General features: G+C 33.1%; 4 protein-coding genes across 5 annotated transcripts; 2 read left to right on the forward strand and 2 right to left on the reverse strand.

The window, feature by feature from the left end:
• The first annotated feature begins 9476 nt into the window (after positions 1–9476).
• LOC108808782 (solute carrier family 40 member 1) lies at positions 9477–15690 on the forward strand. The gene is given in 11 exon segments (XM_018580880.2): positions 9477–9718; positions 10016–10173; positions 13460–13807; positions 13889–14368; positions 14472–14602; positions 14605–14642; positions 15000–15045; positions 15048–15136; positions 15229–15339; positions 15519–15587; positions 15589–15690. Coding segments are annotated over 10 exon segments (1569 nt in total). The 5' UTR covers positions 9477–9718; positions 10016–10018.
• Positions 15691–15795: 105 nt separating this feature from the next.
• On the reverse strand, positions 15796–16959 carry LOC108810904 (uncharacterized). Its single transcript, XM_018582976.2, has 2 exons — positions 16579–16959; positions 15796–16128 (listed from the first exon to the last, which is right to left on the reverse strand). The coding sequence occupies exons 1-2, from the start codon at positions 16708–16710 to the stop codon at positions 16003–16005; spliced, it is 258 nt and encodes an 85-aa protein (XP_018438478.1). The 5' UTR covers positions 16711–16959; the 3' UTR covers positions 15796–16002.
• A 420-nt stretch (positions 16960–17379) lies between these two features.
• Positions 17380–19785, forward strand: LOC108805809 (probable WRKY transcription factor 33). Of its 2 annotated transcripts, none has more exons than XM_018577758.2 (5): positions 17380–17759; positions 17930–18121; positions 18199–18680; positions 18767–18928; positions 19148–19785. In XM_018577758.2, the coding sequence occupies exons 1-5, from the start codon at positions 17520–17522 to the stop codon at positions 19545–19547; spliced, it is 1476 nt and encodes a 491-aa protein (XP_018433260.1). In that variant the 5' UTR covers positions 17380–17519; the 3' UTR covers positions 19548–19785. The 2 variants fall into 2 exon arrangements, with proteins under 2 accessions (XP_018433260.1, XP_018433262.1); XM_018577760.2 differs by having other exon boundaries at positions 18208–18680.
• Positions 19786–20202: 417 nt separating this feature from the next.
• Positions 20203–21923, reverse strand: LOC108809884 (CBL-interacting serine/threonine-protein kinase 22-like). Its single transcript, XM_018582020.2, has one exon. The coding sequence runs from the start codon at positions 21777–21779 to the stop codon at positions 20496–20498; it is 1284 nt and encodes a 427-aa protein (XP_018437522.1). The 5' UTR covers positions 21780–21923; the 3' UTR covers positions 20203–20495.

Here is a 21923-nt window from a genome sequence, read left to right on the forward strand (position 1 = left end):
TTTCTACACCAGTTGCGATCACCATCCACCATCTTAAGAGCTGGACCTTGGGGACCAGTAATGTCGCACTTCCTACTGACTTATATTTTGCCGTTATAATTGGAGCGCACGTAGGAAATGTCCTTGCCTTGACATTGCTCCATCAGTGTGCTTATGAGAGAACTCCAGAGGATCCAACAATGTTTTCCTATCAAATTCTCGAATGCCTCCTTCGCTTCCTCTGTTGACGTTATCTGGATCATGAGAAGTGGCAACACACACACTTTTTATTATTCTTTTTCTTGGCATGAAAATTCCCCTAACATATCATGTCGTCGCACACATGACATTAACTACAGGACCTATAACCTTAGATATGAAGAAAAATATTGAAACAAAAAACAGCCAAATATTTCACAAAATAGAAATTCAAAATGTATAAGCACGTCTTTTTCTGTATACATGTTTGGTCATCATTAGAAAGATTATATACAAACATCGGCGCACAAAGATAAAAAACCACAAAGATAGAAAGAGTATAGTTTTCAAAAGTATTTTCGAATCTCAGACAAATTAAAAAAAATCAAAAACATTTATATATAAAATTTCAAATCTAAGAACATATATTTCGAAATTATGTATATATATATAAATGATATAGTTAAAAATAAAAGGATTGAAGATGAAAAATGAGAAGCAATCCTTCAAAAGTATTAGGTTTACTTATCAATATTAAGTCTTCATATTATTTAAAAAATATTATATATTAAATATTTAAAGCAAAATGATAATATATAAATGATTTTTAAAATCATATAACTGATATAGTTAAAAATATTAAGGATAAAATATATTATTAATTTTTTTATAAATAAAAGATATAAAAGACTAAATCCAAAGTGATACAATCCTTCAAAAGTATTATGTTTTATATTATAAAATATAAGAAAAATATAGTAAGCAAAAGGTTATAAGAAAGTGATATAATTTTAAAATTCTTTTTAGCAGTTGTAAAGACAGTAATAGAAGATAAGTTTTGCTGAAAATATGTAACTTTTTTAGAAAAAAAGAGAAAATTAAAAATAATTAAAAGATTATAAGTAAAGAGATATAAATGATGATAATTTTCCAAATTTTGAACTTTATGGTTAATTTTTCAAAATAAAACATATTAAAACAAATACTTTTTCCATAAATAAAGTACTATGATCAACAATTAATAGTGCAAAGGTATATTACAAAAATGATGATGAAAGGTTAAAATATCATTCTAAGACATTTATGACCATAATTGAAAATACAGAATATGAAAGACTAAACCTTTTAAAATAATCTCTTACATATTAATTGAGAAGCATTACTATCTTTGAGTGTAGCCACGTGTCATCACATAAATCATTTTCAGAATCTTTAGAAAATATATTGGTCTATCTAAATATATACTATATTTTTCATTAAATTAATCATAAAAGTAACTAAAAATGTACAATTACTATTTTTTTCTTTATTTTCTTAACTAAAAGCTACGTAGATACCAAATATGACTAATATATATGATAATTAATAATTTAATAATAAAAGATTTGATAACAATTTGTGTTTTTTCCATCATTTTTTCTTTTAGTTTTATATTAAAATAACTTAAACAATCAATAAATAACTTAAACAATCAAATTAACTATAAAATTAAAATTTAGATTTTTTCGTAAATGTTATATTCTGAATAAAAAACTATAAATTACTAAAAATGTTAAAATTCTTATGTTAAAAAATTTATGATCAATGGTTTAATATTTTTATTTAACACGATACACATGATATTAAAACTGTATGAGTAAAAAGTCTCATTTAGTAGATAGTTAAAATATATATATATATATATATATATACTATATACCATATAAGAATACATAAATATTTTAATTTAAAATTAGAAATGAATTTTCAAGAAAATTTATAAATTACAAACTTATTAAAATATCACATTGAAAATTTTGTTAACTAATATCTTTCAATTAAATCTTTAATCTCTAAAATTTAAAATTTGTTAATTCGGAATTTTGTATATATATACATAGTTTTTAAGATCCTCAGTGGTATATATTTTTAATGTTAAGCATATACTTAATTTCTTATATAACTATTTCGAATACAATAATTTTATAATTTACATGTTATAATTAATTATTTGTTTAAAACCATCACATGTATTTATCACTTCTTTTTCTATATTTTATCTTATTGTATTTTCATTTAGTTATTAAACAAATTTATATATGCATGAAAAATATATTTAAAAACTATTTTTTATTAAATTTATGCTACATTCTGATTCACCCTTCAAAACTGAATTTATTTTTACCAATATTTTTATGCTTATTAATTTTAGAAAATATATTATTATATATAAAAAGTCTAAGATATGTTAATATTTAGATATGTATTATATAATTTTTTATAACATGATGGCTATGATTATATAGTAGATAAAATATGATAGATTTTTAATTTATCAGTTTATAAACAACAAATTAATATATTAATGTATAATAACATTTCAAAAATAATTACAAATTAATGAAAATATCCAAATATATTTTTTGAAATTAAGGTTTTGTTAAAATCCTTTCAAATTGTCAGAATTTTTTTAAATTAATATAAAATGAAAAGATATAAAAAGATATTATGATTAAATTAGTTCAAAGATTATATATATTATTAGTCTTAGTAAAATACATTTAATAAAATTTCTATATGATAGTTCAAATTAAAAAAAATTACACATAAAAGAAGTCATGAATTTCTATTTTAATAGATAAGATTGCTTCACTAAACTAAACCGATTGAATGTGTAGATAATTCATCTACCTCATTTAAACTAAAGTATGAAAATGAGTTATAAGCTGGAGTTGATTAGTTTAAGAAAATTATAGTGAAATTTATATGATAAAATTAATTAGTTACATAAATATTTGGTCAATAAGGCACATTTATAAATCAATTTATGATATTGATATTAACACACATTCCTTCAAATTAAATGGCTTATTCTATCTAACCCGGTAAGCTGGAATTGATTGTAAAATGGTTTCAAAATAACCTAAACCAAATTTAAATAGCTTACACTTATAATATATTACGATTCATAAATAAATACATTCGTAAATATGTTGGTTTCACAGTTATAATGATTTACATTGTATGAACGATTTATTCAAGTGCAAATGATTTTCCGATGACTTATTAATAGAAAAAGTTTGCATTACCCAGATCCTAGAAATTATTTAAAATTTAATGGTAACTTATGTGATATACACATGAACAAAATTTATGATTATTATATAAAGTAATAACAAAATATATTTAATAGACATTTACATGAATGGTCCAACTTAGAAATCACACATGAAATGAATTGTGATTTCAGTTTTAATATATAATATAGCATTCAATTGAATTCTATACACAAATAAAGAAAATCTATGTAAAAATATTCGATAGAATTTGTTTTATGGATTAAAAACTTTTTTCTATAAAAAAATGGTATCATGAGGTACATGATTTGTGTTTGCTGTTATATATATATATATATATATATATATTCAATATCAAAGATATAATGACATTTTACCTCTTTAATGATTGAAATGATTATCTTTGCATTTCTTGTACCATCATTAATTTCTTACTTTAAAAATTAATAACAATCAAAAGAATTTTATACACAAATAATGAAAATCTATGTAAAAATATTTGATAAAATTTGTTAAATCTAGTTAATTTGTTAAATCCTATCAACTATTAGAATCATTAAATTCCACAAAATTTTGTTTTATGGATTAGAACTTCTTTTGTTTTATGGATTATAACATTTTTTCTATAAAAAGATGATGTCACGAGGTACAAGATTCGAGTGCTATTATATATAGATATCTATATTTTAAAGATATAATAACATTTTATCGCTTTAATGATTAAAATGATTTTTTTCTATATTTCTACCATCATTAATTTCTTACTTTAAAAATTAATAACGATCAACATAATTCTATATACAATTAATAAAAATTTATATATAAATATTTTATAAAATTTGTTAAATCATCAAATTCCACAAAATTAATTCGTGTTTCAATAACCTCCTCCCCCCCTTCTCCTAAAGCTCGATTCCGAGCTAGACCCTCGAACGTCGAGCCTTGGCCTATCTTGCCATGGTGCAGAACCTAAATCAAAAACCTAATAAACAATTTCTTCAATGTTTAATCTTCCTCAATATTTACTCTGGTCATCTCCATGACCTTCTAGGCTTCCACCATTTTAAATTTTGTAACCTCTGAGCAGAGTCGTGCCTGACATTAACCCGACTAGAAGCCAGAGAAAAAAATTGGCCCCATAACTTAATGTAAAAACAACCCCATAACTAAAAGCAATAGAAAAAAAAACTGCACTGGCTGCTACTCGAACTCAGGTCGCTTGGCAGTTTAGTACAAATATAAGGTACATGCACCATCTCTTCCATGTAAACTTTGTGAATAGGCCCCAAAATATATTTTATAGTGATCGGCCCTCAAGCAAATGCTTGATGGGCTTGTATCCAGGCCCGGCTCTGCCTCTGAGGTGTTCTACTTTCCCGTGATCACCTTCTAGGCTGGGTTGGTGTTGCCTGAGGCTTTAAGACACACTATATCACCATCTTAGAGACCTCTTGTCGATTGAGATTATATTTCCCTCGACATATTCTGTTCGCTGTTAGTATTGCCAATGACATGTTCACATTTTGAAGTTTTTGATTATGTAGTATTTGATACGTTTTCAGAACCTCCCGGAAGAATACTATATAACATAGCTTTATAAAAGAAAGTTAACAATCTAGTAAAAAAACAATCTAGCATAAACAGCTAAGATAGCAAAACATCTGTTGCATTTTAACTAGCACATAAAGATAATATATAAAAAAAAGCGGTTGATGGAGCTGATCGAGAAACAAGTAAAAAATATTAGCCGTCTTTGGTTTTAGACTTCTCCATTGTTTCTTTGTGATGAAGACGAAACTTTTCTTTAAGTTCTGGAGAACTGCGATACCATTAAGACCACAAAATTAATAACAAGACTAATCCATAAACAAGAATAAATAAATAGTCACAAAAATGTTTGACTTACTAGCGAGTGAATTTGCCACCACCAGTTCGAAGATTCCATCTGTTCAGTCTCCGCCGGCCGGCAGCAAACATAGCACGACAAATCTCAAAGAAGCATGAAGTAAGACTATAAATTTATATTTTTACAAAAAAAAAAAGATTATAAATTTATTGGAAATTCGAAAAACCTTTAAAAAGACATAAGATGGCTTTGAAATTACAAAAATTCAAAGTTTATTTTTATTTAAAGAAGATCTCAGAAAATTTAAGAAATCTAATCATATCACCTATTAAATTAATTAAATTATTGTTAGAGAAATATATGGTAATATATGGTTAGTCGAAATTTAAAGTACTACTAAAGTATTTTTAGTCTAATGAAAATGTGCAACAAACTTGTTTAAGTAGATTTTTTACAGAATATTTCTCTTTTAATAGTATAGATTTGTTGATACCTTGAATTTAGACTTTGCATTGAATATGAGAATTGGGTGTCTTTCAAAAAAAAAGATAGGAGATTTGGGAACAAAACGCATCACTAGGATGCCAGATTTTCTTCAAAGGCTCTTTTTTCTTTTTCAATTAGTGGGTCTTTTGTTTGCTATAAGCATCTGCAGTTTATTGACTATGCCTTCAAATATTTACAAATCGTATTGCATGCACCACACTTAATAATAACAAAAATCTCTATATAACATTTATATGTTTTGTTACTACTAGAATTGCACTGCAGTTTTCATATATATTGTCATTCAGACCCTATGAATATTAAGCTACATATAATTTAACAATGTTACAGTTGTAAATTTAGTATTTCTTTTCTTTTTATATATCTCAATAAATAGTTGAGTATGCAGAACATTAATAGTATTAGAAATGTTTTACAATGAAGCAAACATACAAAGACATCACAAAAAGAAAATTGAAAATTGCTGAAAGAAAGGTAAAAAAGTTGGGCAACAACAACCATGAAAGCCAAAGGAAAAAAAAAGAAATTAGTGATCAATCATGATATTGGATCTGCCCCGCATTTGAAAATGTTGAGAATGAACAAAATAATTATTCATTAGTCTGGTGGAATTTTGATAAATGGTAGGGAAAAAAGGAATATAGATGTTACAAATTGAAGACCATCAACAACAGAACAATTCTGGTTAAAATACATCAATTCGTTATAATATATAAAAAATATGACATAATATATGTGGGAAAAATTCAGAAATTAAAGTGATATTTAACGTGAAAAAACTTAAAAATAACAATATACAAAAATATAATAGTAAAATTATTTTATAACTAAGGGGATGTATTCAATTTAACATTTGATGTGATTTGATTTTTAATGGAGTTTTAGATGATTCTAGTAAGTTGCAAAGATTTATGTAACTTTTGTCAAACTACTCTAAAATATCACCTAAAACAATGAGATCTGAGTTTTATTTTTTTAACTAAGAAACTCCAACCAAACACCCTAAAATCACCTCAAAACTTTAAAATTCCACAACTTAAAATATTTTCAATAACAGTGGATTTCAGAGTACTTTACGAAATGTCAAGTTCAATAACAGTAGATTTTAAATGAGTTTTTAAAATTCATGTTTGAATAACAGTGGATTTGTTATTTTAATACAAATCACCTGAAACTTTTGGTTGAATACATACCCCTAAAAGAATTGGTTTATAATCAAACTGGAACGAGATTTGAGACCTTCCTAAAATAATAAACCATGTACTGTATTTGGTGTTATGGAACCACCTATTGACTCTTTATTTAAGCTTTGATTTGATCCATTTTTAGATTTATATGTTCAAAAGTTTATTACCAAATCAAATATCTTTATATTTCACGTAAATCATTTATTTTATCGATTTAAATTTTATCACATCATAAAAATCAGGTAGCCTCTTCTAATAAAAAATGAACCAATGCTAAACCAGTCACCAAACTGAACCAAATAAGTAAAACTATATAAAGAAAGAAGATTAAGAGATTAGTTTAATGTTCGATTGATTTACTCTCAATGGCTAAAACGCCTTACAAATAGCTCACCACATCATAGCAGCCTTGTTGGAACCCTCGTCAATGCCTATTAGCCTCTTATCTTCTGATTTGGCGACAGAACTTGTTGACCGTAACCAACTATCTCATCACATAAACCTCTACTTAACACCAAAAGAATATAGTTAACATCTTTTCTCATAAGTTTCATTTGTTCTTGCTCAGCTTTCAGCAGAACTCTTAACAACAAGTGTTGTTTGTTTTTGAATTTTCCAGGTCTTGTGGCACTTCCTCTACTTCTCCAGACTTTGTGCTCAGCACAAGACCCGTCTCAAGCAACTCATAACAGCAGACCGTTCTAGTTGCTTCAGTTCATAATTGACTAGAGTAACATCAGCAAAGCTATCCAAATGTAGTGTGGACAAGCCATCGAATAATGGTTTCTCATTTAAGGCTGGTTCTTCTCGGGTTTCAGATTCTGAATTCACCTCATCGTCCTCAAAAGGTAGTGTCTCTTTCATAAACTCATCACCTTTTGTTTCATTGTCACTCTCATCTACCATTTGATCTTCAATCTTATTCTTAAATATAGTCACCATGGACCGTCTTCTTTGCTTGGCTAAGTATGAATCATGATCTGTCACATCATCATCCTCTCTGCAATCTTTCCCTTTGGATTTTGGTAAAGAGAATAGGCAGTATGAGAGAGATTGAAGATGATGATATGACGATAGAGAGAAGAAGATTAAGAGATTAGATTAGGTTTAATGTTTGATTGATTTACTCTCAAAAGCTAAAACACCTTACATATATTATTGCTCTTGGTCTATCAAATGACCAAACTCAGTTACTTAATAACTAAACTAACTTATTAAACTGCTATAGCCTAAAAACAAAGATGGGTAATAGTCTAATAGAGCTCATGTAATATGACAAGAGCATAACAACTCATCCCTAGTCCTCATCAAGTTTAACAGTGGCATCGTCCAAATACCACATGAGAAGTTGATCTGGAAGGTAATAGTTTTCTAACTCACTCTCTGAAACATTTGATTCTCAGCCATCAGCAAATGATGGTTTGACAATATGAGATTCTTCCTCTGAACCTACTGCAAGCTTTGAGTCATCTTGGTATGTTTCATCACTGTCGATTTGAGTAGGCATGCTGCTAACTGGATCCATGGAGAAAGAGGAGATATCATTTTCTAGAGAGGTTTATCCTACCAAGAACTTCGGACCAACACATCAAATCATTGAAGTAGTACCTTTTTCAGTGTTGATTAGTACATAATTTGTGCATAAATAATACTGAAACTGATGTTGATTTCACAAATATTATTAGTCCACGTTAATATTTATTATAATCTTACTACACTGATTATGATTCTTCTTTTTATTTTAAGGCATACGTACCAAAACAATAAAACCAATCTTGTTAAAAAAATAATTACTGAATTACAAAGGAAATGACAATCAAAGAAGTTGACAGGGAGGTGGAGAAGAAAGCAACCCAACAAGACAGCTTCCCTTAATATTGGTGTTGTGTGAGGTGAGGTTTTGTGGGCTTTTGTTTATGATGTTTAGTTTGACATGCACTTTTTAATTTTATTTTTGCCGACCAAACAGATCAAAAGTAAATGCTCCAATAGTCATGTTTATGGTTTGATTAGTAGTAACTAATAAGTAGTAATTCAGTCGATATATGAGGAGGGGACACGGTTGATAGAACATTCCAAATTTTTGGCATCACACTAATTCTACTATCCGACTTGGAATGGTCTATCAACCGTGTTCCGTCTCTAAATCTATATGAATCAAATCAAAAGGTTCATAGTATAATCTGTAGAAACTGAATTCTCTAGCTGTACATGAGACGGATTCTAATTGGCAAAAGAGTATATTTTCCGAATTCTCTAGAAAGCTGCTGCAAAGGCTTTACCAATGGGACAAGCGTTAGTAGTTTGGTAACTGATGTCTTGTACAAGTGTGGTGGCCAGTAATGAAGACAACACCGTCAAGAGCGTCTGAGGCATGCCTTCTTTCCTTGAATGTTTTCTCGACGACAAAAGCTTCCTCTATTCATTTTATTTTCTCTTGATCATGTAATCCGGTGGTGTAAAATGATCGTTTGCACAAAAAAAGATCCACTTACGATTGCACTACCATCAGCTTAAAGTTCAATTTATATTTGTTTTAGAAAGTCTAATATAAATTAGTTTTACAGAGTTAATAATTAACAGAATCTACTATGCTTAAAGACAAAACAAAAAAAATAAAGTGAAGAGAATCTTTTTTTTTTCTACACTCTTATTACTTCCTCAACCACACCTTGCTAGATGCTACTACTCTTTTAACACAAGTGGGAATATTTGTATTCCTTCGTTAAAATTGATATCACCAATGATAACAAAACTCTTATTACTTCTTGCTACTGGTACAACTCTTTTTAAACACAATTGGGAATATTTGTTATTAGTCCATAGACAATTGTTGATATCACAAATAATAACAAAACTAGCCTTCAAAACGCAATTCTGATAGAGTACGATTCTGTTTCCATCATTCATTCTCTCAAGCTCGTGTAGTCGTGTGAGGCGCAGAAGTAAGGTTCTTGTTTCATTCGTATTTGAGAATTTTCAGACTGATGTATTGCTAGAATTATCGTTTTTTTTCTTTTGAACAAATAATTATCGTTTTTCTTTTCGGATTGATTTATTCCTAGAAATTATCGAGATGGATCTTCTTCGATGAATGATTTTGTTGTTGCTGTAACATATTCACATACATGCAAATGTTGTTCTGTAAAACGCTAAAGTAACAACATAATTCACTTGGGATTTTGGAAAAGTAAAACACATGCATGATCCATGTTTATGTTTTGAAATATATTTATCAGCAGGAAATGGAGAATGCGACAGAAGCGGTGACGGTTGTTGAACAGGATGAACAACGTGAAGTAGTGGGACAAGGGCAGCCACAAAACCCACCACCACTGTTACGACGACGTTTCATTATATTTCTTTACGTTGGATATTTTCTTGCACGATAGAGTGCCAGGTTTAGTTTTAATTATATAAAGAGAAATTACCTATAATGACTCAAATAATACATATAATGACTATACTAACTCATAAACTTTCTTAATTACTAGAATAGATCACAGGGGTAACAAAAATACGAGAAAACCAATTTTCCTTTTATTATTAACCAAATTACCATTGAGTTAATTAAATAGGAAATTGTATAATATTTTCCCCAAAAAAACCCCTTTTGTCGAGGCTCTGTCTTCTTCACCACCTCCATTCTCCTTCACACATCGAACCTCCATCTCCGACAACTTCATCTCAGTCTCAGTCGCAGCCGCCTTTCGTTTCGTCACATCCTCCCTAAATCGGCATCGTCCCTGTACACGATGAAGCCTAACTCCGAACCCTAACTCGGAACCCTAACTCCGATTTGGCTTCGTCACATCCGCCTCAAAATCGAAGAATATTGAAACGGTGAGTGATAAATATATTAATTTCAAGCCTTTTTCGATATGCAGAAACTGGTCCAGAGAGAAACGGAGAATGGTTGGTCTGTTCTGTCTACTGTCCATGGGATATTTGGTATTTCAAGCAATAGTCGGATCCCTTTTCATTGTGGTAAGAGGGTGTTTGATCCAGCAGCATTTAATCACTATCCATAGGGTCGTATTGGTTTTAGCAGCCTTGTTGACTCCATCAAAGTTCTAATGTACGAAGGCAAGGATAGTTATACACTTCATGGGATTCCCCAATCTCTCTTTTGCAGGGTTTGAAGACACGCAAGACAACTCGGAGAAGATTAAAGTGCAAACTTATGCTTGGGTCAATAAAGAATAAAGATGATCGTCGTATTGCTAACGGATGAACTGTTTTTTCACCATTTTCTTGGCAGTGGATCCTGAGATTATGGGTGTGTGTAGGAATGGAGAGTGGTTCATGGGAATAAATTTGTATAGACATTCAGGAATAGGTTGGACTGGAACATGAATTCAAATTGGGAAGAGAAGAGACGATGCGTAGAACCACTAATGTTGCTACTTTCCTGGCTGCTAACCCTTCTAGGGAAGAAAAGCAGGAGCACGAGTGTTCTTGAATAATGCGTGGATGTGTGTTTATTGTTTTTGGAGTCTTGGATGTAGACAGTGGTCAAGAGTTTATTGCTAGGGCTGTTCTTGTCTAGTTTAGTAGTTATTGTAACAACTCTTTTTGTTGTTTCTTGTTTAGATTTTCAACATTCGATTGTATCATTTATCAATGTAACGTGGACATATCTTTTAGATTAAATCAATGTTTCAAATTGGTTTAAATTAATTTAAACCGAAAATAAATCTAAACCAAATTTCAAAATTAATTAAAACCAAATTTAATCAATCTAAACCGAGATCCAATTTAAATTAAACCGAAATTTAGATGAATTTAACCAGAAATTCGAATTGTGTCTCACTCTAATAATTAAAATTTATTTAAAAATCTGCTGTCAAAGACTATAATTTAAAAAATCTGCCACCAAATGAATTCAAAAGTCTGCCGTAAAATTAAATCGGGCAAACATATCTATCAGCAAAACATATGTCTATTTCCGATAAACATATCTGTCTCAAAACTCTGACTACTTCAAAAAAAACTTGTGACTTCAACAAATCGGTTACTACATATGACAGATTAAAATAGATAAATCTATCAACAATCTTAAATCGGCCACAAAAATCTGCTGGCTTAAAAAATCTGTCGTACCAGAAAAGTCTGTCACCAAATACTTGGCAGATATATATTTTACAACAGTTTTTTATAGCAGACTTATCTTACGATAGATTTATTTTTCGCGAAATAAGTCTGCCGTCGAATTTTTTTAAATTAATTTAAATGACACTTTTGTAATATTACTTTTTGATTATAACTAGAGTCAATGGTATTTTCGACCATAAAATAATGTTAGTAATTTTAAACTTTTAAGAGTTATTTTAGTAATTTCTCAACTAATTTGAGTCATTCTAGTACATTTCCTATAAATTAATCTTTTCATCTCTTACCTTTTTTATTGTTTTGTTTTAGAACTGAAAAGGGTAAAAGTGTGGTGTAGAAATTTATTTATTTTACTAGATTCTGATCCGTCTTTTAAAAGGCGGGTATATTTTTTATTTTAATTTAATTCTCATTTTTGTCTTTTCTTTGTGATTATATTTTATTTTTCTTTGTAATCATATTTGTGTATAAATTAATCAAAATATATTTTATTAAATAATAGCAATTTAAAAATTGATCCGATATATTGTCGGTCGAACCTGCCAACCCGCGGATTTCAATTTTTTTGGTAAAAATTATGATCCGCACAACCTACAAACAAATAATTTATATCGGCACCCGCCGCATTTAATTTTGCGGCTTTCTGCGGATTATAATTTTTTAATTAATTATTTAATTTAGTTATTATATTTCTAATAAAAATATATATATATTTAACAATTTAAAAATACCATATTTTTTAAAAAGTGTTTACATTTTTTTTTTAAATACTTTTTGGGTCGGCGGGTACCCACAATCCAAAATCTACTAATCCGCACCCATCCGAGTAAAATACTCATAACTCGCATTCGTAAATTGATTTTTTCAAATAGTTGAGACAAATTTATAATCCGTCCTTAAAAGGACGAATATATTTTTTGTTTTATATTTTTTAAGAAATATAATTTTTATAAAATCCAGACTATAACTAATTATATCTCTGAATATCTAATTTTTTTCTCTAGGATTTGCGAATGTAGATCATAACTACTTATTGTCATAATACTCAACCATCTATGTTTATACCAAATATTGTAGTGAGTTATGTTACGTAAAAGTAATATCAACCACTTCCAGGGAGTTACATAAAAGTAATATGGTTTATATCAAATATTGTAAGTAGTTACGTTAATATCAACCACGTTCTTTTTATAAATATGAAAAGAAAGGCAATTACATAATGGTAAATGTTTTTAAATAGGTCAGTAAAACAAACTGTTTTTAAATGGAGTTCACCATAACTGTTTTTCGATAGATGATGATCGTGGGTTTTTAGAACTGTATAATTAGATATTATACTGTTAGACATTGCTTCCTTATTTTTTTTAAATTGGACATAACTTCATATCAACTGGTCATACAGGAGAATTAATAGAATAGATTCTTGGTTTGCTTAGTTGATTTGAAATCTTGAATGGCTTCAAAGTTGGTTTACAAGCAAAAGAGAAGAAGAAAAAAACACTCTATATTGTTAGATCATTTGAATATGGTGGATACATTTCATTTTTGTCACACTGTCTTCCATTTTGATGCAGAACTTGGGTATTCTCAGTTGCTTTGTATATGATCTACTTGTGGCCAAACTCTCTGCTTCTTGCAGCCATATATGGTGCGATAGAGTCTGGTTCTACTGCCATTTTTGGCCCCATTGTGGGGCAATGGATCGAGGGAATGGACTATGTTAAAGTTCTTAGACTCTGGCTCTTATGTCAGAACCTCTCCTACACCATTGCTGGTGGCGCAGTCATCAAGTTGCTCCTAGTTTCGGATCTTAAGTCCCGGAATAACCCTGTTTTTGCAACCTTGGTTGTGTTGACGAATGTTGCTGGCGCCATTGGTGTGCTTTCTACTCTTGGTGGAACCGTTCTGATTGAACGAGACTGGTAATGTTTTTTTCACATGATATTAGCACACTGCATGCAATTTATAGTGAGTTTGTTTTGCTCTTTTGTACCACTAAACAGGGGTGTGGTTATGTCGGAAGGTCATCCACCAGAGGTATTGACAAGAATGAACTCTGTCATTAGAGGCATTGATTTGAGCTCAAAGCTACTGTCTCCAGTAATCACTGGTCTCATCATTAGCTTTGTCTCACTGAAGGCATCAGCCATCACTATTGCATTTTGGGCCACTATAACAGCTTGGGTTGAATATTGGCTCCTCAAATCTCTATACAGTGATGTTCCTGCGATAGCACGAAGCAATGAGAGACGGATCTTGCGTTCCATGACAAATCCAGTAGAAGAAACAGATCCACCTGTTTCTGTTTCTATTGTTCCGGGGACCGAGGAGGGTTCTCAAGGACCACCGCGTAGAACCCCAATGCTGAAGCTTCTTGATAGAGTATCCACGTCCTCTTTTGTTGGCGCGTGGAGAATTTATATCAATCAAGAAGTGGTACTCCCTGGTGTTTCACTAGATCTCTTGTTCTTCACCGTCCTCAGGTATGTTTTGGATTTGTTCACATGAATGGTTCTCATGTGGATGTCAAGTAAATTGTTGTTAAATTTCAATGGTTTATTGAATCTCTTGACTGCCTTAGTACAGCTTTGGAACGTTGATGACGGCTACATTGCAATGGGAAGGGATACCTACATATATCATCGGTATAGGCAGAGGAATAAGTGCCACGGTTGGACTAGCGGCTACGGTCATCTATCCTCTAATGAAAAGCCATATCTAACGCTGAGAACCGGCCTCTGGTCCTTCTGGTCTCAGGTATATTTCCAACTTGGAACTTCTAATCCATTTGAAAGAGTTATGTTAGAGATAGTCAATCACTATAATAATGGCAATCTTAATAATCATGAGACTATGATGAATTGTGTGCATTTAAGTTTTAGATTCTCATAGCTTACTGTATCAATGTATGTACTCTTTCTAATAGAAATAACAAGAAATACGTACCACATTTTGGTTCATCTGATTGGTTACAACAATTCATTTTGTCATTTTCGTTAAGACATATTTATTTGCTAAATGTTATGTTACTTGTGTAGTCCTTTAGAAGAATCAATTATATATGAGACATGTGAAAAACAATAGTCACAAAAAGTAGGATTCTTATTCTTGCAGTGGAGCTGCCTTTTGGTATGTGTTGGATCTATTTTGGTTAAAAAGGGTTCATAGCATCGTACATGCTAATGGGTGGAGTTGCTGCTTCAAGGCTTTGCTTGTGGATGTTTGATCTCGCCGTCATCCAGCAAATGCAGGTACAGCAAAAGAAAAAATACTTTATGACTATATTCCGTTAACAGAGTTACAATAACCTTTTAGTATAACGTTTGGTCTCTTAAAAAATTAGGATCAAGTTTCAGAATCCGACCGTTGTGTGGTTGGAGGAGTTCAAAACTCATTGCAATCAGCTCTTGACTTGATGGCCTACCTATTGGGTATCATTGTATCCAATCCAAAGGTAACATAGTTAAATGACTCATTTTCCCATCAATCACAAGTACAACTAATCATGTTTAATCGTTAGTGTTTGTGTCTTACATTTTTCATTTGTGTCTTTCTTTTTTTTACATGCAAACATTCAGTGCAACACACATGATTTGCGTTTGAGATTATAATTAATGTGAGTGATGTGATCAGGATTTCTGGATACTGACGATCATCTCTTTCTTAACGGTTACGTTAGCAGGATTACTCTATACAGTTCATCTAGCTCTACCGAATTCGTAACCATATTTTTCACTTTGAGAAGATTCCTTCGTTGAGCAAATGCTTATTCAAGTTTGTACTCCCTTCTCGTGAAAATACATGAATATGCAATATTGTGGGATCAGAAATGTGTCATACCATTTCTAAAGACAATGGTAATCAATAGCATATAAATAAGATTTGCTTCACTTATGTGTTCGATAGGAAAGAAATCGAAGAAGTAGGGACAAAAACAAAAATAGAGTTTAGAGGAGTGACTACATTGAAATCTCTCTTGAAACTTGGGAGTATGTTCACAGAATTTAATTATTTCTTCGAACGCAGGTTTTTTTTTTTGAAGAATTCTTCAAACGCAGAATTAAGAGGACATTCCCTTGGAATTAGTAAAAAAAACACATTTAATTACCAAAAAACATTAAGAAGATTGATGAAGCCTCTTCTTGGCGTTCTCTGCTTCATCTGTTGCTTCAACTTGCATTTTTGTCTCTGTTAGATGAGCATCCGTAGCTTCTTTCTCGTTCTTGGCCGTCAACCTCTTTGTCTTTCAAACCAAAATGTCATGAATTAATATATTTTACTCAAAACTTAAAATAAAAAGTAATGAACGTTTTAGTATTTGACCATAACAATATGAAACTATTTGAAGCTTCTACATGTACAACTTGTTAGATAGCAACGCGGATGCAAGTCAGGAAATGCACACAAGTATTTTATGCAGTGGCTAATAAAAAGAGAGATATATAATAGGCAGTACTTAATTTATTAAGTAATACATGAGCCACCCAAAACGCGTCATGTGATCATGATTCAAGACCCATGAGTCTTTGATAACCGTGTTAAAACCGGACAGGATATTCCTAACATCAATCTCTTTTATTTATATATCTTCTCTATACATGCATATAGTCGTTTCCTCAGTGGCTTAAACCACACACTAAACGGAAGCTCAAGAAAACTTAACGAGTGATAAAAGACAATCTTTAAAACGTACCTGGCCGACAAAGAAGGCTTTGACGTAGCTAAGTCCTTCTTTAAGCGAGACTGCCACGGATAAACAGCTCGTCTTCATCCGTTCCATCAGAGACTCGGACGGCCGTGGTCGCGATGTGTCAGCCTCTTGCATACGGACGTTAAAACGCTGCGTTTAGAAAGAGAGATGTTGCAAGCTAGCTAGACGACGAGATGTGTGTGTATCTCACTTGCGTTCATGTGCAAGAGATTCTTTTTAATTACAACGTCCAAAAAAAAAAAAATTACAACGTGGTTCTGGAAGCATCACATACTACCACGTCTTTTGTACGTGTAGGCCGTGTACTAAAGTAAGAGGCACATGAGTAAACAAATAGATCGAAACCAAGTAACCGCACATGGATTTAATACGACTTTAATTAGGAGGTTTTGCTAATTAACCACTTCCTAATCTCCATTCATGTGCTTTAAAGAAAAGAGACGACCTAATGGAAAACCGTAAATTTATCCAAATGAATTGAACCACAAGAAACTACACGTGGCGGTCAGAAATGCATCCAAAAGGATGACGTAAGCACGAAGCTGACGTAAGCACGCCTCGTTCAAAGTCAAGGCCACATGGTCTGACCATCTCTCCTCCTCCTCTTCTTCTCCATCTTCTTATCTTTTCAACGGTCAAACTCTTTATCACCTTCTCAGAAACTACACTCTCTTTTTTTTTCTTCATTTGGGCCATCAAAGAAAAACCAAAGCTAAAAAAAAAAACTAACCAATCAGATCGTGCAATATGTTTTATATATACAGACATAACAAACAAAATACATAAAACTTTCAAGAACCTTTACCCATCACATCTCTTTTTCTTCATCTTCTTTGCCCCCTTCTCCAAGCTCTCCCACTTACTATAAATATCTCAAGTAGGTCTTTCATAAGACAAAGAAAAGTTCTGTTTCTTTTTGCTGTATGGCTGCTTCGTCTCTTCTTACTATGGACAATAGCAGAACCAGACAGAACATGAATGGTTCTGCTAATTGGTCCGCAAGACCATCATCATCGTCTCTTGAAGATCTTGAGATCCCACCAAAGTTCAGATCTTTTGCTCCTTCTTCAATCTCAATCTCTCCTTCTCTAGTCTCTCCTTCCACTTGTTTCAGCCCCTCTGTTTTTCTTGATTCCCCTGCTTTTGTTGCCTCCTCTGCTAACGTAAGCCTCCTCTCTGTTTTTTTCTTTAGTTCAATTGCTTTTGAGATGAATTAGAACTATTGATATAACATAAGATTGTTTCCAGTTCTTGAAAATCATTCTTGATTATATTAAAATCATTCTTGGTTATTTACTTATATATTAAAACCATTCTTGATTCTGTTTTGTAGGTTCTTGCTTCTCCAACCACTGGAGCTCTTCTCACATACGAAAGCAACCAGAAAAGTCTAAACGAGGAAGAGAAGACAAAGAAGAACAACAACAACATTAACTTCTTTGACTTCTCATTTCAGACACACTCATTCGGAGTTTCTGCTCCGACAACAACAACAATAACAAACAGTTCTGTCTTTCAATCACAGGTATGTTACTCAAACAGCTCTATATTCAAATCCTTTTTTCTTTCTTTTCCTTGAGTTTAAGTATTTTTTGTGTTCAGGAACAACAGAGGAAGAACCAGACAGATCAATGGAGCCAGACCGAAACTCGTCCAAACAACAACACTCACTACAATGGACGAGAGCAGAGGAAAGGAGAGGATGGTTACAACTGGAGAAAGTACGGACAGAAACAAGTGAAAGGTAGCGAGAATCCTCGGAGTTACTATAAGTGTACTTTCCCAAACTGTCCAACTAAGAAGAAAGTGGAAACATCTTTAGAAGGTCAGATCACAGAGATTGTTTACAAAGGAAGCCATAACCATCCTAAACCTCAGTCCACTAGAAGATCATCTTCTTCTTCTTCTTCTTCTTCCTCGGCGTTTCATTCAGCTGTGTTTGATCATCATGGTGATCACTCTGATTCCTTTGTGATCCAACAAGATAATAATACTACTTCTGTTTCTCTTGGAGACGATGAGTTATCGGTTCTCAGCAGAGGAGAGGAAGAAGATTGTGGGAGTGAACCTGAAGCAAAGAGATGGTAAAAGATCATAAATCACTCTCTTTTGAATATTACTTGAATTAGAAAGTTTCTTAAAATGTTTGTTTCTTGTATGTGTTTTTTAGGAAAGGAGAAAGCGAAACAAACGGTGGGAATGGTAATGGAAGCAAGACAGTGAGAGAGCCGAGGATTGTTGTGCAGACAACAAGTGATATTGACATTCTTGACGATGGTTACAGATGGAGAAAGTACGGCCAAAAGGTCGTTAAAGGCAACCCTAATCCAAGGTAAACACTTAAAACATGTGTAGCTTCTTGATTTTGTAAAATGAATAATTTACAACTCACTAAACCTGTATTTATATAGTCTTAAAAATCCTATGTTCAAGTTTTTTTTTTTTTTTTGCTAATAAATATTCAGTTTTTCTTTTAAGAAAATTTCCTTATCTACTAGAATCAACAGTCTCACAAACTTATGTTTTTTTATCACTTGATGAATATTAACAGAAGCTACTACAAATGCACAACCACCGGTTGTCCAGTGAGAAAACATGTTGAGAGAGCATCACATGATATGAGAGCCGTGATCACAACCTATGAAGGGAAACACAACCACGATGTACCTGCAGCTCGTGGTAGCGGATACACCACGAACAGACTGGCACAAGATCCTTCTTCTTCAGCACCAATTAGACCAAATGCGATTGCTGGTCACACTAGTTACACTACTTCTTCCCAAGCACCGTATACGCTTCAAATGCTTCACAACAGCAACAACAACAACACTAATCCCGGGTCTTTTGGTTACGCTACGAACAATAATAACTTCCTTGGTGGTGGGTTCTCTAGAGCAAAAGATGAACCAAACGATGAGTCCTCTTCGTTCTTCGATTCGTTTTTGTCTTGAAGATTATATATTTTCGTTTTTTAATTCTGTACATTTCTGCTAAAAAAAGGGTTTAGCTACTTACTAGTGATCATGCAGATACTAAGACTATAGTCTATATAGTCCATAGAGAAAATTATTTCATTTGTTTTTAGTGGCTCATGCTAGAGCTTTCACACGCCTGTAATGTAATAATCTTTAGTTCTTTTGTACCATACCACAACTAGTTAAATTGAATAAAGCCAGTCAACTTTTCATATGTTTTCACTTCGTACAATGTGTCAAACAATAACATAAACAGCTATATGCACACATAAAAGAATTGACATTAACACGCAATGTGTTTGTTTTGTTAAATTAATTCACTACTCATATTACCACTAATCTTGTGTTTCATAAGAATAATGACAATACTTTGTAGTTTGTACCGACCAAGCAAAAAACTTTTGAAGCTTGTTAGATAGTTTAATGTTGCAAAGAAACTTGCATAGCTTCAAAATAGTGGAGAATACATATAAGTATAACATACAGATACATATAACATACAGAAATGCTTTTTTTCTTATTCCCAAATATCATCAACAAATATAAATCAGTCTTAAATATAACAAACGGTTGGCATGTTCATTAGCCTAAACAAAGGACAAATCTGCAAAACACACATAGATCACACATACAGGTAAAGATCAAAGTCTTATTCAAATTCTCTCAAATGAATGTAGCAAATAATTTTGTATTGTGCTAAAAATAGTCTGAAAAAAAAAGAGAAACAAAAAATGGAATTCCTGTTAGTCTTCTTCATTTTTTCTTCTTGTTTTTTTATATACAGAGAGGCCAATTTTCCCATAACTCTCTGCTCCACTGTAAACCGAACTGGTTCACTACAGTGCTTCTCGAATCCTCATTAAAACCGGTTATATTTGTTCATTTGAAAATTCCGAGTGAATTGGTTTCGGGGTTGAAACAATTTCACGGACCCCTATTAACCGGTTGGTTAATGATACGACGTAGCTTTCGCCTGAGCTCATCGGCCCAAGCTAAGCCCACGTCTCTTTGCTTGTTCTTCATCTCCACCATCACCAACTCATCCGTCAATCTCCGGATTTTCACAACGATGTTCGCCACTCCCTGCGACCCTTCCAGCTTCACCGCTCTCTCCTTCTTCTTCGCGATCCTCAGATTCAACTGCTTCGCAACAGCCACCACCTTCCCCATAATCTCCGCCGGAGTTTCATCGGAGACGAACTGATCGCAGTGATCCGGCGTCACGAAGTTTCCGAACAAACCTGCGAGATTCGCAGTCGACGCCGACGCGATCAACTCGAACGCGTTTAGCTTCTTCCCGCTTTCCTCTAGATCGTAGTCATCGACTTGGATCCCCACGATCTCACTCGGATCTACTCCGTGGTTGAACCACGGATCGTTCAAAATCTCATCGACGGTGATCCGTCTCTCCGGACTCGGCTCCAACAGATTACGGAGAAGGTTCCGTAGCTCCGGGGAAGTCCACTCCGGCATGGTGTACTGAGCGTTTCGGATTCTCCTGTACAGTCCCGAGATATTTGAATCTCGAAACGGCAAGTAGCCCGCGTTTAGAAGAAACAAAACGACGCCGCATGACCAAATATCCGCTTTCGATCCATCGTATCCTTTCTTCGTTAAAAGCTCGGGTGCCACGTAAGCAGGGGTCCCACAGAGAGTATGCAGCATCCCGTCGGATTTGATCTGCTCCTTCATCGCGCTTAGACCAAAATCGGAAACCTTCAGATCCCGATTCTCGTCGAGGAGGAGATTCTCCGGCTTGAGATCGCGGTGGTAGACTCCCCTCGCGTGGCAGTACCTCACGGCGGAGATCAATTGCCGGAAATATTTCCGGCTGAGACCTTCGGTGAAACGGTTGCTGGAGACTCTGGAGAACAGCTCGCCGCCCTTGGCGAGCTCCATGACGAAGTAGATCTTCGTCTTGGTGGCGAGGACTTCGGAGAGGAGGACGATGTGAGGGTGGCGGAGGCGGCGCATGACGGAGATCTCTCTCTTGACGTGCGCCGTGAGTCCGTCTTTCAGACGCTTCTTCTGGACGACTTTGATCGCGACGCTCTCGCGGTCGTTGTGGAGATCCTCCGCTTGGTAGACTTTGGCGAACGCGCCGCTGCCGAGAAGCTTTCCGAGGTCGTATTTTCCGAACAGCGCTGATTTGTTGTCGTCTCCGTCGACGTTGACGATGATGGAATCGGAAGAGTCTTCGCCGGCCATTTTTAGGAGAAAAAAGTAAATACAAATCGAAAAGACATGCGCGCGGTGCCTCTTTTTATTAAAACTCCTCAACTTGCCACGTCATCTATTTTAAAAAGGGTTTTAATATTTGTTTGACTTTCTATGGATATAAATATACGACAA

This window comes from Raphanus sativus, chromosome 6 (assembly GCF_000801105.2).
Source record: "Raphanus sativus cultivar WK10039 chromosome 6, ASM80110v3, whole genome shotgun sequence".
NCBI classification, from domain to species: Eukaryota; Viridiplantae; Streptophyta; class Magnoliopsida; order Brassicales; family Brassicaceae; genus Raphanus; species Raphanus sativus.